At 43.0% G+C, this 16,320-nt stretch overlaps 1 protein-coding gene across 3 annotated transcripts; it reads left to right on the plus strand.

Moving 5' to 3' along the window:
• Positions 1-7,039, plus strand: KCTD13 (potassium channel tetramerization domain containing 13). Of its 3 annotated transcripts, XM_058183167.1 has the most exons (8): positions 1-194; positions 806-843; positions 1,707-1,974; positions 2,691-2,860; positions 4,749-4,838; positions 5,152-5,204; positions 5,341-5,536; positions 6,692-7,039. In XM_058183167.1, exons 3-8 carry the CDS (start codon positions 1,713-1,715, stop codon positions 6,932-6,934), a joined length of 1,014 nt encoding a protein of 337 aa, XP_058039150.1. In that variant the 5' UTR covers positions 1-194; positions 806-843; positions 1,707-1,712; the 3' UTR covers positions 6,935-7,039. The 3 variants fall into 3 exon arrangements, with proteins under 3 accessions (XP_058039150.1, XP_058039149.1, XP_058039152.1); XM_058183166.1 differs by lacking the exon at positions 806-843 and having other exon boundaries at positions 2-194; XM_058183169.1 differs by lacking the exon at positions 1-194 and having other exon boundaries at positions 227-843.
• The last annotated feature ends 9,281 nt before the right edge of the window (positions 7,040-16,320 follow it).

The following is a 16,320-nucleotide window of genomic DNA, read 5'->3' on the forward strand; positions in this document are numbered from 1 at the left end:
CAAGCGAGTACCCGGATGTACAGAGTAACTGTTCCATGGGGAGGGGGGGCGACGGGGCGTTTGAGAGCATGCGCAGTTGCCCCCTGTTCATCTTTCTCTAGGGTCGAGGGATCCTGCGGAGCTGTTGCCCCAGAGTCCAGGCGGGGCTGAAAGGGAGGGGCCTGGCTTGACCCCACCCTGCTCCCGTGGGGGAGGTGAGTGGATGGGGTGGTGGGGTGGGCGAGGTTGGAATGCGGCAGGAACAGGATGCCCAGTCTGGGCTGCAGAAACCAGAACTACCACAAGATGGCAGCAAAGCAGCATTTTAAAAAAACCTCAATTGTTTGCTGCCATCTAGGGATGGCCCGGGAATTGCACCCAAGATTTCTCTCCCTGAGTGGAAAGGATAGGAGAGGCAATTGGCCCCATTGTCGTGGAGCCAATGCAAGGAAAAAGGTTGGCGAAAGGAAAATCCTGGCATTCGGAGAATTTAAATATGAGTTAGACTTGGAAAATGGACTTGTCCATAGCCAAAGCTGCCACTGCCAATATGTATTAATATTCTGCTTTTCTCACATACAGGAACATCCCAAGATCCCAGTCAAGAAAATCAATAGTAGTAATAGTAAATAATGCAAGAGTGAATAAAGACAGCCTGGTGGTGGGCAGGCAGGAAAATGAATACAATAAAACCTGGGCATCACAAGGGCTAGGCACAAGGGTGGAGCCAGGCAGTACAAGGAAATGATCCCGCTGGGCAGGGATGTTTGTTGGGGCAAAGACCAGTTAGCACAAAGTTGAAGACAAACCCATTGTTTCCTATTAGCAGTGCCAGGTGTGTGGAGTGTCACACAGAAGCAGAAGGTAGGTTGGGATGTGCTAGTAGATCTCTGGGTGGACCCCATCTTCTAATATCTTTTCCCCCCCTCTCCCCAATTGGTGTTCTGTGAACATGCTGGACCAACTCCTGTAATGTCTGACAATCAGTATAGCTGAGTAGATTGCGGCCATTCAGTGCTAGCTTCTCTTGGAGGCAACCGCTTGGGTGGGAAGGTGGCTCAATCACTCTTGAAACCTAAAGGCAGTTCCTTTCAGTTAAATTCTGGGTGGGGGGGAGGCTGGTGGGGGGGGCAAGAAGGGGAATTGTGTGTGAAAAGATTGATTGGGTGGATTCTGATACTGATCACTAGTTCCTGGTTTGAGCGTATGTCTACTTAGTGCATTTATGCTTTGCCTTGAGTTGTTTAGATAAGGTGACTAAACATCACTTGGTTGGTTTTACCCAACATCAAACAAGCAACTTACTATGTGGCTTAGTAGTGTGATGTGTCACCGCAATCATTCTGTTTGTGAACTCTTAGCGAACGGGATTTTTTCCTATTTGGCTCCAGTTAGTAACCTATAAAACAGATCCCATATGCTTGAATGGTATCCATTACTGCTATCTGCGTTATGGACTGAATCCAGTTTTTCTTGCAGAGGATACATAGAAAGTGGGGAGTGATAATGAATGGCAGAGCTGCAAGGAGACATTTAGCCAAATAATATTGGAAATAAATTTGCTGGGAGAATTTCAAAGCCTACATCTTGTTTTTTCTTTAAAAACAAACAAAAATGGACTGCCTTTTAGAAAAAGTCAAATAAGGATTCCAAAATGCTTCAGCTAATGCTCCGTGTAGGAAATCTGCTGTTGAAAGGCCTTCTCGCTCAGTTTCTCTTTTCTGTAGGTGGCTATGTCAGCTGAGGCCACAGCAGATTCATCCCCATCCCTGGAGAATTGTGCTCCGCTGGTCCCAACCCAACACCGACGGGATGGCAGGGGTGGGGTAACTGAAGTGACTTTGGATCTCAAGCCACTGAACCCCAGCAGCAAGTACGTCAAGCTGAATGTGGGAGGATCTCTGCATTACACCACCGTGCAGACCCTGACCAAGCAAGATACCATGCTCAAGGCCATGTTCAGTGGCCGAATGGAAGTCCTCACAGATAGTGAAGGTATGAGTCTCAGCTTGCCCCATCTCTCCCACAGCTTGAAATGGGATTTTCTGCACAATGGGAGATTGTGTTGGGGTTCATCCAAGGTGGTTCCCAGGGGAACCTTGGAAAGTTTCAGGGTGACTTATTTCAGAACAGGCTTTTTTAACTTCAGCAACTTTTAAGAGGTGTAGACTTTGACTCTCAGAATTCCCCAGCCAGCCACGCTTGATACTTCCTGGACATGTCCCTTCCATTCAAGTATTAACCAAGCCAGACACGGTCAACCAAATGCTGCCACTTGCCAAGACATAATATCCAAAGCAGATTCATAAAAAAGATTCCATTAGGTCTAGGGTTGTTACATTTTCCTTTTTTGAGATATGAAGTACATTGTAAGCCCAGAATTAATTAAAAGAAGAACTTGTTCTTCTAACATCAACACAATTTTGTATCAGTGCAAATAATAATAATTATAATGTATCTTCCCCTCTAAGCCATTTAGAATGGGGAGCTCGCCTAAGTAGATTCTTCACTCTACAGCAGGGTTTTTCGGCCTTGACAACTTTGAAGACCTGTAAACTTCAATTCCTAGAATTCTCCGGCCGGCATGGTTGCCTTTTGAATTCTGGGAGTTGAAGTCCATATATCTTAAAGTTGCCAAGATTGGGAAATCTTACAGTCTACAGCATTTTTAACCTGTTAATGTTAGGGACTAAAATTAACTGCTTTTCCAGGTTGGATTTTGATTGACCGAAGCGGCCGCCATTTTGGAACTATTTTGAATTATTTGCGAGATGGTTCAGTATCTCTTCCAGAGTCACAGCGGGAGCTGGAGGAAGTGTTGTGTGAAGCCCGGTACTATCTGATCCAAGGTTTGGTTGAGGACTGCCAGCTTGCGCTACAGGTGAGGGTAGCTGGGCTGAGAAATTAGAAGGTCCAATAACTTCCTTGAGACTCACAGTCCTTAGAAGAGATGACAATAGAGGAAAGCAGGATCTGTCCTGTCTGCCTAGAAGGGACCAATGGCTGAGGGCTCATCTGTTTTACCAGAATGTGCTCTCTGAGTGATTATTTCACTTATCCCCAGTAGCAGGGGTAAAATGTAAAATTTGTTACTACCAGTTCTGTGGGTATGGCTTTGGGGGGGTAATGTGACTGGGTGGGGGTTGGCCAACTTTTTTTTTTTTAACTTTTAAAAACATTTTTTCTACCACCTCTTTGGCTGAAGAAGTTGTAAAAAAATGCTTTTAAAAGATTCTGGCAATCAGGCAATTCATCAGGGATCACCAGAGGAGCCTTTTAAAAGCTTTTTTTTTTAACAACATCTTCAATCAAAGAGATTATAGAAAAAATGCTTTTAAAGGGTTCTGACGATCCCAGCTGAGCTGCAGAATCATCCGAGGCTTTTTTTTTTTTTTACTTTTAAAAGCATTTTTTCGGCCGAAGTAAAAATACTTTTAAAAGTAAAAAAAAAAAAAAACAACCTGATGATTGCGCGGCTCAGCTGGGGCGGGGGGGGGCAGGGTTCTCCAAACCACCCGCCGCCATCGCTACCAGATTGGGTGATCCGGTCCGAACCAGGAGCATTTCACCCTTGCCCAGTAGTGTCTCACAGTGTCTTCTAGCACCATCCAGACATTATCTCACTTGCAGCAATACAAAGGTGATGTAATAGTTCCACTATTGGAGTTGGAGACCCAACTTTTAGTCCATCCTCAGTCCTAGAAGCTCACTAGGTGACTTTGAGCCAGTCTTCTCTCAGGCCAAAAGCTGGGCTGCTATGGTGAGGAAGGTGCTAGCTGAGAGGTTCCCACTTTAATCATGGAAGCACCCTGGTTGACTTCAAGCTAATACTATTGTCTCAGCCTTACCTACTTCATAGAATTGTAGTTAAAATGAAAAAAGGGTAAAGGGAGACATTTTAAGAGTTAAAGGTATAAAATTGATTCTTTAATCATCTTTTTCTTCCCATATTCTTTTCCATTCTGTTTTAATGGAATTCTGGGTCATTTAAATTGCATCACCCAAAAGAAGAGAACTCACTAGATATTACATGAAAAGAATGGATACTTTTAACACATTCATATTACATATATTCTCCCATTTTTGTATATGTTTATATTGAGTATCTATGAAGGAAAACTTATTTCATATTAGAAAAGCATATAATTTTCAAGTGTTTCCTTTTTACATTTCTGTTAAATTCTATGCTAGGTGTGCCCAGCCCATAAGCCATATGCAGCTCTGGATAGCTAGTAATGCAGCCCAAGAAGACCATAAACTTTTAAAATTATGTCCATTCACACATATTAACCATGTTATATATATTTTATATGTGACCTAAGATAATTCCTCTTAATGCAGCTTGGGCAAGCCAAAAGGTTGGACATATCTCTTCTATGCCTTTAATTTTAGTTCTAACTCTTCCTTGAGCATACAGTGACTTGGTTTACATCAGGTGTTTTTTTTTTCAAACAAAATTGTATGATATGTGGATCTCAACTCCCAGAAATTTTGGGAGTTGAAGCCCACTCATCTTAAATTTGCCAGGTTTGAAAAATACTGATTTACACATTACTCTGCACTGTGGTACAATTTCTTTCATTGAGTCCACTTGTGCAAACACAGTGATTATGTTTTCTAAGCCATTGTTTATGGCTTAACGGCTTTTGTGGATATGGTCAATTAAGGCTTATTCACAAATCGTGTTTTAGCATGATGTACAAATCTGTTTAGTATATCTGTAAATAATGAATAGAAAGTCTAGGAAAATATTTTTCTCTCCTTCCTAGCAAAAAAGTGAAGCCTATGATCCTCTCTGCCATATCCCCATGGTGACATCTCCCAAGGAAGAGCAACAGATCATCTCAAGATGTTCCAAGGTAAGGAGGCTGAGAAGTCACACAAGTTTTACCTCAGGAAATCATAGAGATCAGGCAAACTTGAGTGCTATTGCTAACATGGTGTAAGCCGCCCTGAGTCTTCAGTGAAGGGCGGGATATAAATGTGAATTAAAAAAAAAAGTGTCTTAGATGTATGTCCTCATATATCTAGGTATCAAGGCAAGTGAGAGTTCTTGTAAATACAGTCTTCTCCATCCCCCATTATGAAGGAAGATCTAGTTTGCTTTGCTATACCTTTTAGCAAGAGGGGTGGTGATCTTCAACTCATTCATATCTCTCGCCTTCCTTTTAGCCTGTGGTGAAGTTACTGCATAACAGAAGTAATAACAAGTATTCCTATACCAGGTAAGATATGGTCCTCTTGTCAGAATAGGATGACCTCGGGATCGTTGCTATCTCCCAGGTCATCCATTGGTCCCATTTCTTTAGTAGTATCTACACCACTGTTTTCTTCTTTCCCCCACCCACCGTACCCCCAAAGTAACTCTGATGACAACTTACTGAAGAATATCGAACTCTTTGACAAACTAGCTCTGAGGTTCAATGGACGAGTGCTTTTCATCAAAGACGTTCTTGGGGATGAGATCTGCTGCTGGTCATTCTATGGGCAGGGCCGCAAGATTGCGGAGGTTTGCTGTACTTCCATAGTGTATGCCACTGAAAAAAAGCAGACCAAGGTAAGGGGAGGCCAGTCCTCAGGCCTCCAAATATGAAGCTTTGATCTTCTAATACAGGTAGTCCTTAATGTATGACCACAGTTGAGCCCATCATTTCTGTTGCTAATTGAGACATTTGTTAAGTGAGTTTTGCCCCATTTTGCCATGTTAAGTGAATCACTGCAGTTGTCGAATTAGTAGCATGGCTATTAAGCTAATCTGGTTTCTCCATTGACTTTGCTTGTCAGAAGGTTGCAAAAGGCATCAAGACGTCAGGACATTGCAACCGTCATTACCAAGAATCAATTACCAAGTGTCTGAATTTTGATCATGTGACCATGGGGATGCTGCAAGGGTCATAAGTGTGAAAAATGGTCGTAGGTCACTTTTTTCAGTGCCATTTTAACTCTGAACAGTCACTAAGTGAACAGTTGTTAAGTCAAGGACTACCTGTATGGGTGGTCTTTGACTTGCGGTCATTTGGTAACCATTCAGTTATGACAACCCCCCAAAAGGTACTTATGACCCAGATTCTAAGTTTTGATAGCTACTCCCCCCCACTGTCATGATTTCATTTTGGGCACTCAGCAGCAGGTCCCCATTTATGGCCATTTGCAGTATTCTGCAGTCACATGACCACAATTTAAAGCTTCTTTTGCCAAAAACTAGTGTTTGCTTCCATTGCCCACTGCGGATAATGGGTTTGCTTAACAACTGTGATGATTCATTGAACAATCACTATAGGGGGGAAAAACCCCTCATAAAACTGAGTCAGTCACAGGACCCGCCTAATCAGCATGACTTATAACTGTAATTCCAGGCTCAATTATAGTTGTAAGTTGAGGACTACCTGTATATTTTGGTGTCTTCATATGGGAATGTAAACTCTTAAAGAAAATAGCCTTTCCTAAATCCAATTAAACATTCATAAGTTTCATCTTTGTAAAAAGACGAAACTAGAGGTCTGTCTAGTCCAGAATTCTGTCCTTGAGATAGCTAACGAGATGCTTAAACTCACAGGAAGGACAAGAGGAAGTAGTTACCTCTAGATTGTGTTCTTCAGCAAGTGGCATTGAGCATATTGTTAGAGGTTAATTACATTGCTTCCAGTTTGAACAGTGGATCCCATAGTGAGGCTTAAGACTTGCTTCATCCTGCTTTCCCTTGGGTGTGCAGGTCGAGTTTCCCGAAGCCCGGATCTTTGAAGAAACGCTGAACATCCTGATTTATGAGACACCACGGGTGCCAGACAAGGCCCTCCTGGAGGCCACCGGGGGAGTTGCGGGTGGAGGCGGAGGCCCCCTCCGTGCTGGTGACGACGAAGATGGGCGGGAGCACCGCGTCCGGCGCATTCACGTCCGCAGGCACATTATGCATGACGAACGCCCTCATGGCCACCAGGCTGTTTTCAAAGACTGATCCAGCCTTGTTCCAAGGTCCTCATCACTCCAATTCTTCCGTGCCAAAAGAGGGCCATTTTTCTTTTGATATTTCACCCAAGAGAGTCCTCTTTGGTGTTTGTATATATATATATATATATATATATATATATATATATATATATATATATATATATATATATATATATATATATATATTCTTATTTCTTTTTTTAACTAATTTGAGCACATCTTCCCCTTCTCAGCTACTTTTGTTGTGACAATAAAAGGCCTTGGTCGTTGTATAATTTATTGGAATGTTCTAATTATTGATTTGAGTCTTAATATCTGGCCTTTTCTCCCCAATTAGCCCAATCGGTCTGCTTTGTAATCCTTACTGTACACACAGGTTAAGATTGTGGTCCTCTTTTCACAACTTCTTTAATCTGATTGCTTTCCTTCCAGAAAGGAGACTCCCATTTAGCTCTATTCTAACCAACCCTAGTCAAATGGCCTTATGGTTCCCTAAAGGCTGCTATAAACTTTATATCCTAGAACATTTGTAATACCAAAGTAGATACAAGGTCAAATATATATGTATAAGTTAAAATACCTACTTCAATTTAACTTTGGACTTAATAATGACTGCCATTTTGGTACCCAGTCAATCTATTTTTCCATTTCTTTCTGAGCTGTTCTGACAAGGTGCTGTCTAGACAAATTAATGTTGTTTATCTAGATGACACCCCCCCAGCTCCACAAAGGGGAAAAATGTCATGAAACGTCACGTGATGGCAACGTGACACCATGAGTTTGACATTTGTGATCTAGATCAGGGGTCTCCAACCGTGGCAACTTTAAGACCTATGGACTTCAACTCTCAGAATTCCTCAGCCAGCAAAGCTGGCTGAGGAATTCTGTAAGTTGAAGTCCACAGGTCTTAAAGCTGCCAAGGTTGGAGACCCCTGATCTAGATGATAATAACTCTAATTCTCCAGACTAGATTTTAGTGGGCTCTTTCCCTGCTGTCTTTGCCTTCTAATGTAATCTGAATTTCATCTGAAGTCTCTCCACCCACTCACAATATATCTTTTAAAATGCCTTCCATCTTTAGTTTAGTAAGCATATACTGTATATATAATTTCCCCACACTTCTGGCCACAATCAAATGTAAGGTTTGTTAGAGAATTCTCCATTTATTTGGAGCACCGCAATCCTTTATCCTGTATCACCCCAGTCCAACCTACCACAATATTTGAACTCCCCTTCTGTTTTCTTTTGGAATGGTACGCTGTTTCACATTAGATGTAGCAAATTGCTATAGGGCATTTCAGCAGCCCTTTAATCCAGTAATTTGATGGACTCTATTTGGGTATGCCTAATAATGGCAGTAGGGGGAGTGTTGAGATTGTAATGAACTAATGTGTTATCTCAAGTTTTGCTGCCCCTCCCCAAATTCTTTCAGTATATCCTCTCCTCCCTGGAGGAGGTTATCTTGAATTAATTATTGTTAATTTTGTATTTGTATAATTTATTTAAATTGGGGTGTTTTTTTCTATTAAATTATTGTAATAAAAGTTTCCTGCTTTAAAAAATAAATCTGTTGTCTATTTTAATTTCTCTCTTTTCCAGGGGATGGGGAGATTCCTCAAGCAGCTATTCTATCCTAGAATATTTAGCACAGCTTTCATAGCATCTGTCTAAGCCAGCGGGTTTGTCCTTTTCTTAGTTTCAGATGCTACAATGGAGGTTTCTGGGTATAGTTAGCAAGGCATAAATCTAAACCCACATTTACCTGTTCTCTGTGTAGCCTTCCATGGAGAAGGCAAAACCTGAGCATAGGGATATGTTTCTCATCCAGTTCTGGATCTTTCAGAATCTACATTTGAAAAGGTGATTGGCTATTAATATGTCTTCTACATGATTTTTTTTTTTAATTTGATTTCTATACCGCCGTTCTCCCGAAGGACTCAGGGCGGTTTACAGCCAGAATAAAACAACAAAGACATAAACAAAAATTAAAACATTTTAAAAACTGATTCTAAAATTGGCCATAATAAGTTAAAACTATCATAAAAACCCTCATAAAAACCCTCAATTAAAAATTTCATTAGGCAAGCCCCGCACGGTGGAACAAAAAGGTCTTAAGCTCACGTTTGAAGGTCCGGAGGTCAGGGAATTAACGTAACCCCGTAGGCAGCTCATTCCAAAGGGCAGAAGCCCCCACAGAGAAGGCCCTCCCCCTGGGGGTCACCAGTCGGCATTGCTTGACTGACAGCACCCTGAGGAGGCCCTCCCTATGGGAGCGCACAGGTTGATGGGAGGCTATTGGTGGCAGTAGGCAGTCCCATAAGTAACCCGGTCCTAAGCCATGGAGCGCTTTAAAGATGATAACCTTGAATTGCACCCGGAAGACCACAGGCAGCCAGTGCAGCTTGCGCAGGAGAGGTGTTACATGGGAGCATTGTGGTGCTCCCTCTATCACCCGCGCAGCCGCATTCTGGACCAGCTAAAGCCTCCTGGTGCTCTTCAAGGGGAGCCCCATGTAGAGAGCATTGCAGTAGTCCAGGCGGGAAGTGACAAGAGCATGAGTGACCGTGCATAGGGAATCCTGGTCAAGGAAGGGACGCAACTGGCGTATCAGGCGCACCTGATAAAATGCTCCCCTGGCGACGGCCGTCATATGTTCTTCTAAAGACAGCCGATCATCCAGGAGAACGCCTAAGTTGCGAACCCTCTCCCTGGGGGCCAATGATTCACCCCCAACAGTCAGCGATGGAATCAGCTGGCTGTACCGGGATGCCAGCATCCACAGCCACTCAGTCTTGGAAGGGTTGAGTTGAAGCCTGTTCTTCCCCATCCAGACCCGCACGGCCTCCAGACACTGGGACATCACTTTGACGGCTTCTTTGGGGTGGTTAGGGGTGGAAATGTACAGCTGAGTGTCATCAGCGTACAGATGACACTGCACCCCAAAACCATGGATGATCTCACCCAGCAGCTTCATATAGATGTTGAACAGGAGAGGCGAGAGAACTGACCCCTGTGGCACCCCACACGAGGTGCCTTGAGGTCGATCTCTGCCCCCCTGCCAACACCGTCTGTGATCGGTCAGAGAGATAGGAGGAGAACCACCGAAAAACGGTGCCCCCCACTCCTAAACCCCCCAGCCGTCGCATCAGGATACCATGGTCGATAGTATCAAAAGCCGCTGAGAGATCTAATAGGACCAGGACAGAGGAACAACCTCTGTCCCGAGACCTCCAGAGATCATCTACCAACGCAAGCAAAGTCGTCTCCGTGCTGTACCCAGGCCTGAAGCCGGACTGGAACGGGTCTAGATAGACAGTTTCATCCAGGTACTGGGGGAGCTGTCGTGCCACCACGCCACAAAACGAAGGTTGGAGACAGGACGATAGTTCGCTAGAACAGCTGAGTCCAGGGAAGGCTTCTTGAGGAGGGGCCTCACCACCACCTCTTTCAAGGCGGTAGGAAAGACACCCTTCTTCAAAGAAGCGTTGATATTCCCAGGAGCCAGCCTCGTGTAACCTCCTATGTGGCCAGTACCAACCAGGAGGGACACGGGTCCAATAAACATGTGGTCGCATTTAGCCTCCCCAGTATCCTGTCCATGTCCTCGGGAACCACAGCATCAAACTCATCCCAGGTAACATTCTCAAGAACTACCTCCGTCATCCCGCCCAAATCTACCCAATCAGCGTCCAGACCATCCCGGATCCGAGCGATTTTATCGTGCAGATATTGACCAAAGTCCTCAGCACGGACCTGCCAAATTGAGCAAATCCATCCAATACATAAGAAAGAAAGGTTACTGTAAAGGATTACTTTAGTCTTAGACTTAAGAGTACCTTGTGGGATGCGGTGGTTCAGTGGCTAGGACACTGAGCTTGTCGATCGAAAGGTCGGCAGTTCAGTGTTTCAAATCCCTAGTGCCGCGTAACGGGATGAACTCCCTTACTTGTCCCAGCTTCTACCAACCTAGCAGTTTGAAAGCATGTAAAAAATGCAAGTAGAAAAATAGGGACCACCTTTGGTGGGAAGGTAACAGTGTTCGTGTGCCTTTGGCGTTTAGTCATGCTGGGCACATGACCACGGAGATGTCTTCGGACAGCACTGGCTCTTCAGCTTTGAAATGGAGATGAGCACCGTCCCCTAGAGTTGGGAACGACTAGTGCATATGTGTAAGGGGAACCTTACCTTTACCTTTTTTTTTTTTTTTTTGCATTTATATCCCGCCCTTCTCCGAAGACTCAGGGCGGCTTACACTATGTTAGCAATAGTCTTCATTCTATCCTTTTCATTCTTTTAGAGTAACTTGGTCACGTTAAACGTACAATAATCAGCATACATTAAAATGCATGTTCGTTGCATACAGCTCTCAAAAGGTCTCCATCTCCAATACACATAAGCATGACAAATAAATAAAATGTGTGCATATACCCACATATATTATATGACACAGAGAAACAACACAGTAGTTCAGATGAGTACATGAGTAGCTTCCTTCATTTTTTTAAAACTACTCTGATGGCTTTATATCTGTAATTTGTGGGGAGTATACACAAAAAACTTGATTAAGAACACAGAAAATAACCTCAACTGAAGGAAGTTCAAAAGTTGTGTTAGAAAGTATTACTTCACAAAAATAGTAATGGAAGCTTGGAAGCAATTTCCAGCGAGGTAGTGGGTCAGTCATTAATAACTGAGTTTGAACATGCTTGAGATAATCATGTCTCATCCAATTTTTTAAAAAAATAAAAATTTAAAAAATAAAAATAAAACAAAAAATGCAAAGACAGACTCAATGGACCACTGAGTCTTTTTTTGCCATACGTTTCTTATGTTTCTGTCTGAAATATATATTTACTTCTTTTTCTTAACCTAATGTCCTCAACATGCTTTATACTTCCATTCCCACAAATCCTATTTTTCATAGTCAATTGTCATAAAGACTTCGAAACTGTAAACCAAGCTCAGATTGATAGACCCTTATATTAAGATTGGATACAGCATTCCAGACATATATTTGCAGGAACATTTATGGAAGGAATACTGTTTTAACAACAATGTATAGGCCAGGGGTAGTCAACCTTTTTATACCTACTGCCCACTTTTGTATCTGTTAGTAAAATTTTCTAATCGCCCATCGGTTCCACAGTAATGCACCATGTATCGTCTGTGCATGTCTTGCGCATTGTAGATTGGGGTTGGGGAGGGCGCCGGCTACCAGCTCTGCTTGTGTGTTACAACTGGGTGGTGTGGGGGGAGATGCACAAGCTATTCTGGGACGAGGCTCTTTTGTTTGCGGTCGCACTATAGCGCCATTTAGTTTCACTTACATAATGTGAACTAAACTTATGCACAGGCGATACAAATAGTATATTTTCAGAAATTTGTCACGGGGAATTTTATGAAAACCTAATGAAAATGTTTTTAAATAATGCTATGAAATTTTTTTTAAAAGTCAATTAAATTAAAAAAGAGGAAAGTGCTTCAGTAAAGTGCTTCAAAACCCTTACTGCCCACCATGAAAGCTGGAATGCCCACTAGTGGGCGGTAGGGACCAGGTTGACTACCACTGGTATAAGCCATAGTGATAGGCAACAGTGATAAAGATGCAGTCACCTCTAAATTTTAAGGACTTCATATACAGGTGAAACTCGAAAAATTAGAATATCGTGCAAAAGTTCATTTATTTCAGTAATGCAACTTAAAAGGTGAAACTAATATATAAGATAGACTCATTACATGCAAAGCAAGATAGTTCAAGCCTTGATTTGTCATAATTTTGATGATTATGGCTGACAGCTCATGAAAACCCCAAATTCACAATCTCAGAAAATTAGAATATTATATGAAATCAATAAAACAAGGATTGTACATAGAACAATATCGGACATCTGAAAAGTATAAGCATGCATATGTACTCAGTACTTGGTTTGGGCCCCTTTTGCATCAATTACTGCCTCAATGCGGCGTGGCATGGATGCTATCAGCCTGTGGCACTGCTGAGGGATATGGAAGACCAGGATGCTTCAATAGCGGCCTTCAGCTCTTCTGCATTGTTCGGTCTCATGTCTCTAATCTTTCTCTTGGCAATGCCCCATAGATTCTCTATGAGGCTCAGGTCAGGCGAGTTTGCTGGCCAATCAAGCACAGTAATCCCATGGGCATTGAACCAGGTTTTGGTACTTTTGGCAGTGTGGGCAGGTGCCAAGTCCTGCTGGAAAATGAAGTCAGCTTCCCCATAAAGCTCATCTGCGGAAGGAAGCGTGAAGTGCTCCAAAATCTCCTGGTAGACGGCTGCGTTGATCCTGGACTTAATGAAGCACAGTGGACCAACACCAGCAGATGACATGGCTCCCCAAATCCACACAGACTGTGGAAACTTCACACTGGACTTCAAGCATCTTGCAGCATGTGCCCCTCCATTCTTCCTCCAGACTCTGGGTCCTTGGTTTCCAAATGAGATGCAAAAGTTGCTCTCATCAGAAAAGAGGACTTTGGACCACTGAGCAACAGACCAGTTCTTTTCTTCTTTAGCCCAGGTAAGACTTCTGACATTGTTTGTTGTTCAGGAGCGGCTTGACAAGAGGAATCCGACATTCGAAGCCCATGTCCAGGATCCGTCTGTGTGTGGTGGCTCTTGATGCACTGACTCCAGCCTCAGTCCACTCCTTGTGAAAGTCCCCAACACTTTTGAATGGCTGTTTCCTGACAATCCTCTCCAGGCTGCGGTCATCCCTGCTGCTTGTGCACCTTTTTCTTCCACACTTTTCCCTTCCACATAACTTTCCATTAATGTTCTTTGATACAGCACTTTGGGAACATCCAGCTTCTTTTGCTATTACCTTTTGAGCCTTTCCCTTCTTATGGAGGGTGTCAATGATGGTTTTCTGCACAACTGTCAGGTCAGCAGTCTTTCCCATGATTGTGATTCCTACTGAACCAGACTGGGAGACCATTTAAAGGCTCAGGAACCCTTTGCGGGTGTTATAGCTTAATTAGCTGATTAGGGTGGGACACTTTGAGCCTAGAATATTGAACCTTTTCACAATATTTTAATTTTCTGAGATTGTGAATTTGGGGTTTTCATGAGCTGTAAGCCATAATCATCAAAATTATGACAAATCAAGGCTTGAACTATCTCGCTTTGCATGTAATGAGTCTATTTCATATATTAGCTTCACCTTTTAAGTTGCACTACTGAAATAAATGAACTTTTTGCATGATATTCTAATTTTTGCACCCGGAAGAGCAGCGTTCCGGCACACATGCAGAGGCCGGTTGACTTTGCACACATGCACGATGGGCAGCTGTTCGTTGGGCGTGTTTCTATGCCGGTATCCAAGTGTTTGGGTGCAGGCTCACACATGCGCGATGGACCACCGCTCTTCCAGGTATCACCGCACCTGCCCCCGCGAAGGCCAGAGGGGCCACACATGTCTTGTGGGATGTTTCACGTGCCACTTCCGGCACGCAGGATGGCACATGGGAACATCAAAGGTTTGCCACCGCGGCCCTTGAAGATAGGCTGAAGAGCCAGATGGATCTTGACACACTTGAACACTGGACCCTATCTAACAAAATGTAATTCAGTGTAGAGAAAAGTAAAGCCCTACACTTAAGTAAGAAAAAACAAAAGTACACATATAAACTGGGTGAAACCAGGCATAGCAGTGACTGTGAGAGGGATCTTGGAATCTTAGTGAACAACCAGCTAAATAAGAGCTAGCAGTGTGAAGCGGCAGCCAAAAAAGCCAATGCAATCCTAAATTGCATTAACAGAGGGATACAATTAAGATCAAGCGAGGTACTAATACCACTCTAAAAAGCCCTAGTAATACCACACCTAGAGTACTGCATCCAGTTTTGGTCACACTATAAAAGAAGATGTTGAGACTCTAGACAAAGTGCAGAGAAAAGCAACCAGGATAGTTAGGGGATTAGAGACTAAAACATATGAATAATGGTTACAGGAATTGGGCATGGCTAGTCTAGTGAAGAGAAGGACCAGGGAAGACATGATAGCAATGTTCCAATATCTGAGGGGCTGCCACAGAGAGGACGAGGTCAAATTATTTTCCAAAGCACCTGAAGGCCAGGCAAGGAATAATGGATGGAAACTGAACAAGGAGAGATTCAACCTAGAAATGAAGAGGAACTTTCTGACAGTGAAAACAATCAAGCAGTGGAACAGTTTGCCTTCAAAAGTTGTGGGAGCTTCATCACTTCAGACTTTCAAGAAAAGATAGGACTGCCATTGTTAGAAATTGTGTAGGGTCTGCTGTTGGGGGGTGGGGGGGTGTTGGACTAGATGACCTATAAGGTCCCTTCCAACTTTGTTAAATCTGTTAGGTAACATCATCAATCACCAAAGTGATGTGGGCAGCAAGGATTTCTCATTTCAACACTGATCTACAAATGTTCTCTTTTACTGGAGCTGATAATTTTATTCCATCCGATTTTGTTGTTGCACAAAGATAAAAGTTTTTCCCCCCTCTACTTATATATCTCATTTAACTGCTACTCCAAATTTAAGTAGCTGCAATTATAAGTTTTTCCTAACAAGCAGTGGTAAAAATAGACAAATATGTACTAAGGAACTAAAATGAATGAAGGAAATATCATTTCTACCCAAAGAAGTTTGGTTGGTCCTTAGTGTTGTAATTAATCTGAAGCTTTGCAGGTTGACAGCTAAGCACAGCTGCATACGATCTCTCATAAATTTATAATAATTTACAAATCCGCCAGGCTACAAAAAATATGCTTTGCAAGGATGTGAGAAAGAGAGGAAAAAACAACTGATAGAAGGGATCAAAAGGGTTAAAGTTGGTTTTTGATTTAGATAAATCAGGATGGCAAGAATCGGTCCATGGGGTCAAGAGTTGAACTTAATCAACCAAACCACCTGTTCTAATTACTCAAACGTAAATCCTCGGAATGTCTTTCCTAAATAAACACACCTGCGGGTAAGTGAAAGAGCCAACCCAATGAAATCAAGGTGTAGAGAGTCAAAGAGGTGGTTTGGAGCAAATATTCAGAAACTGTTATGTAAGCAAAAAAAGGCTAGCAGCAGTTTTAAGTTCTGAGAACAGACATCCACAGTATTAAGAACAGACCCAGGTCTGACTCTCCCTGACTCCCTGGAGGATAAGGCAGAGAGGAGAAAAGGCAGTCAGACTTGCAAGATTCCTTTATTGCAGCCTAACAATAATTATAGTTCCAGTCCTCCAGAGTTGATTGTTGGATCAGGTTCACCTGGTGCGTTTTGATTATCTACGGGCGGAAACTATCGGGAAGCAAGTGGCGTAGGAATTCAGGTGTTCGTGTTAATAGTGGGCACACCCAAGTTCTAATCCCGCCCCGGACAGACCATTCCACAGATCACAGCGCGGGGGAGGG

This window comes from Ahaetulla prasina, chromosome 4, assembly GCF_028640845.1.
Source record: "Ahaetulla prasina isolate Xishuangbanna chromosome 4, ASM2864084v1, whole genome shotgun sequence".
Taxonomy (NCBI): domain Eukaryota; kingdom Metazoa; phylum Chordata; class Lepidosauria; order Squamata; family Colubridae; genus Ahaetulla; species Ahaetulla prasina.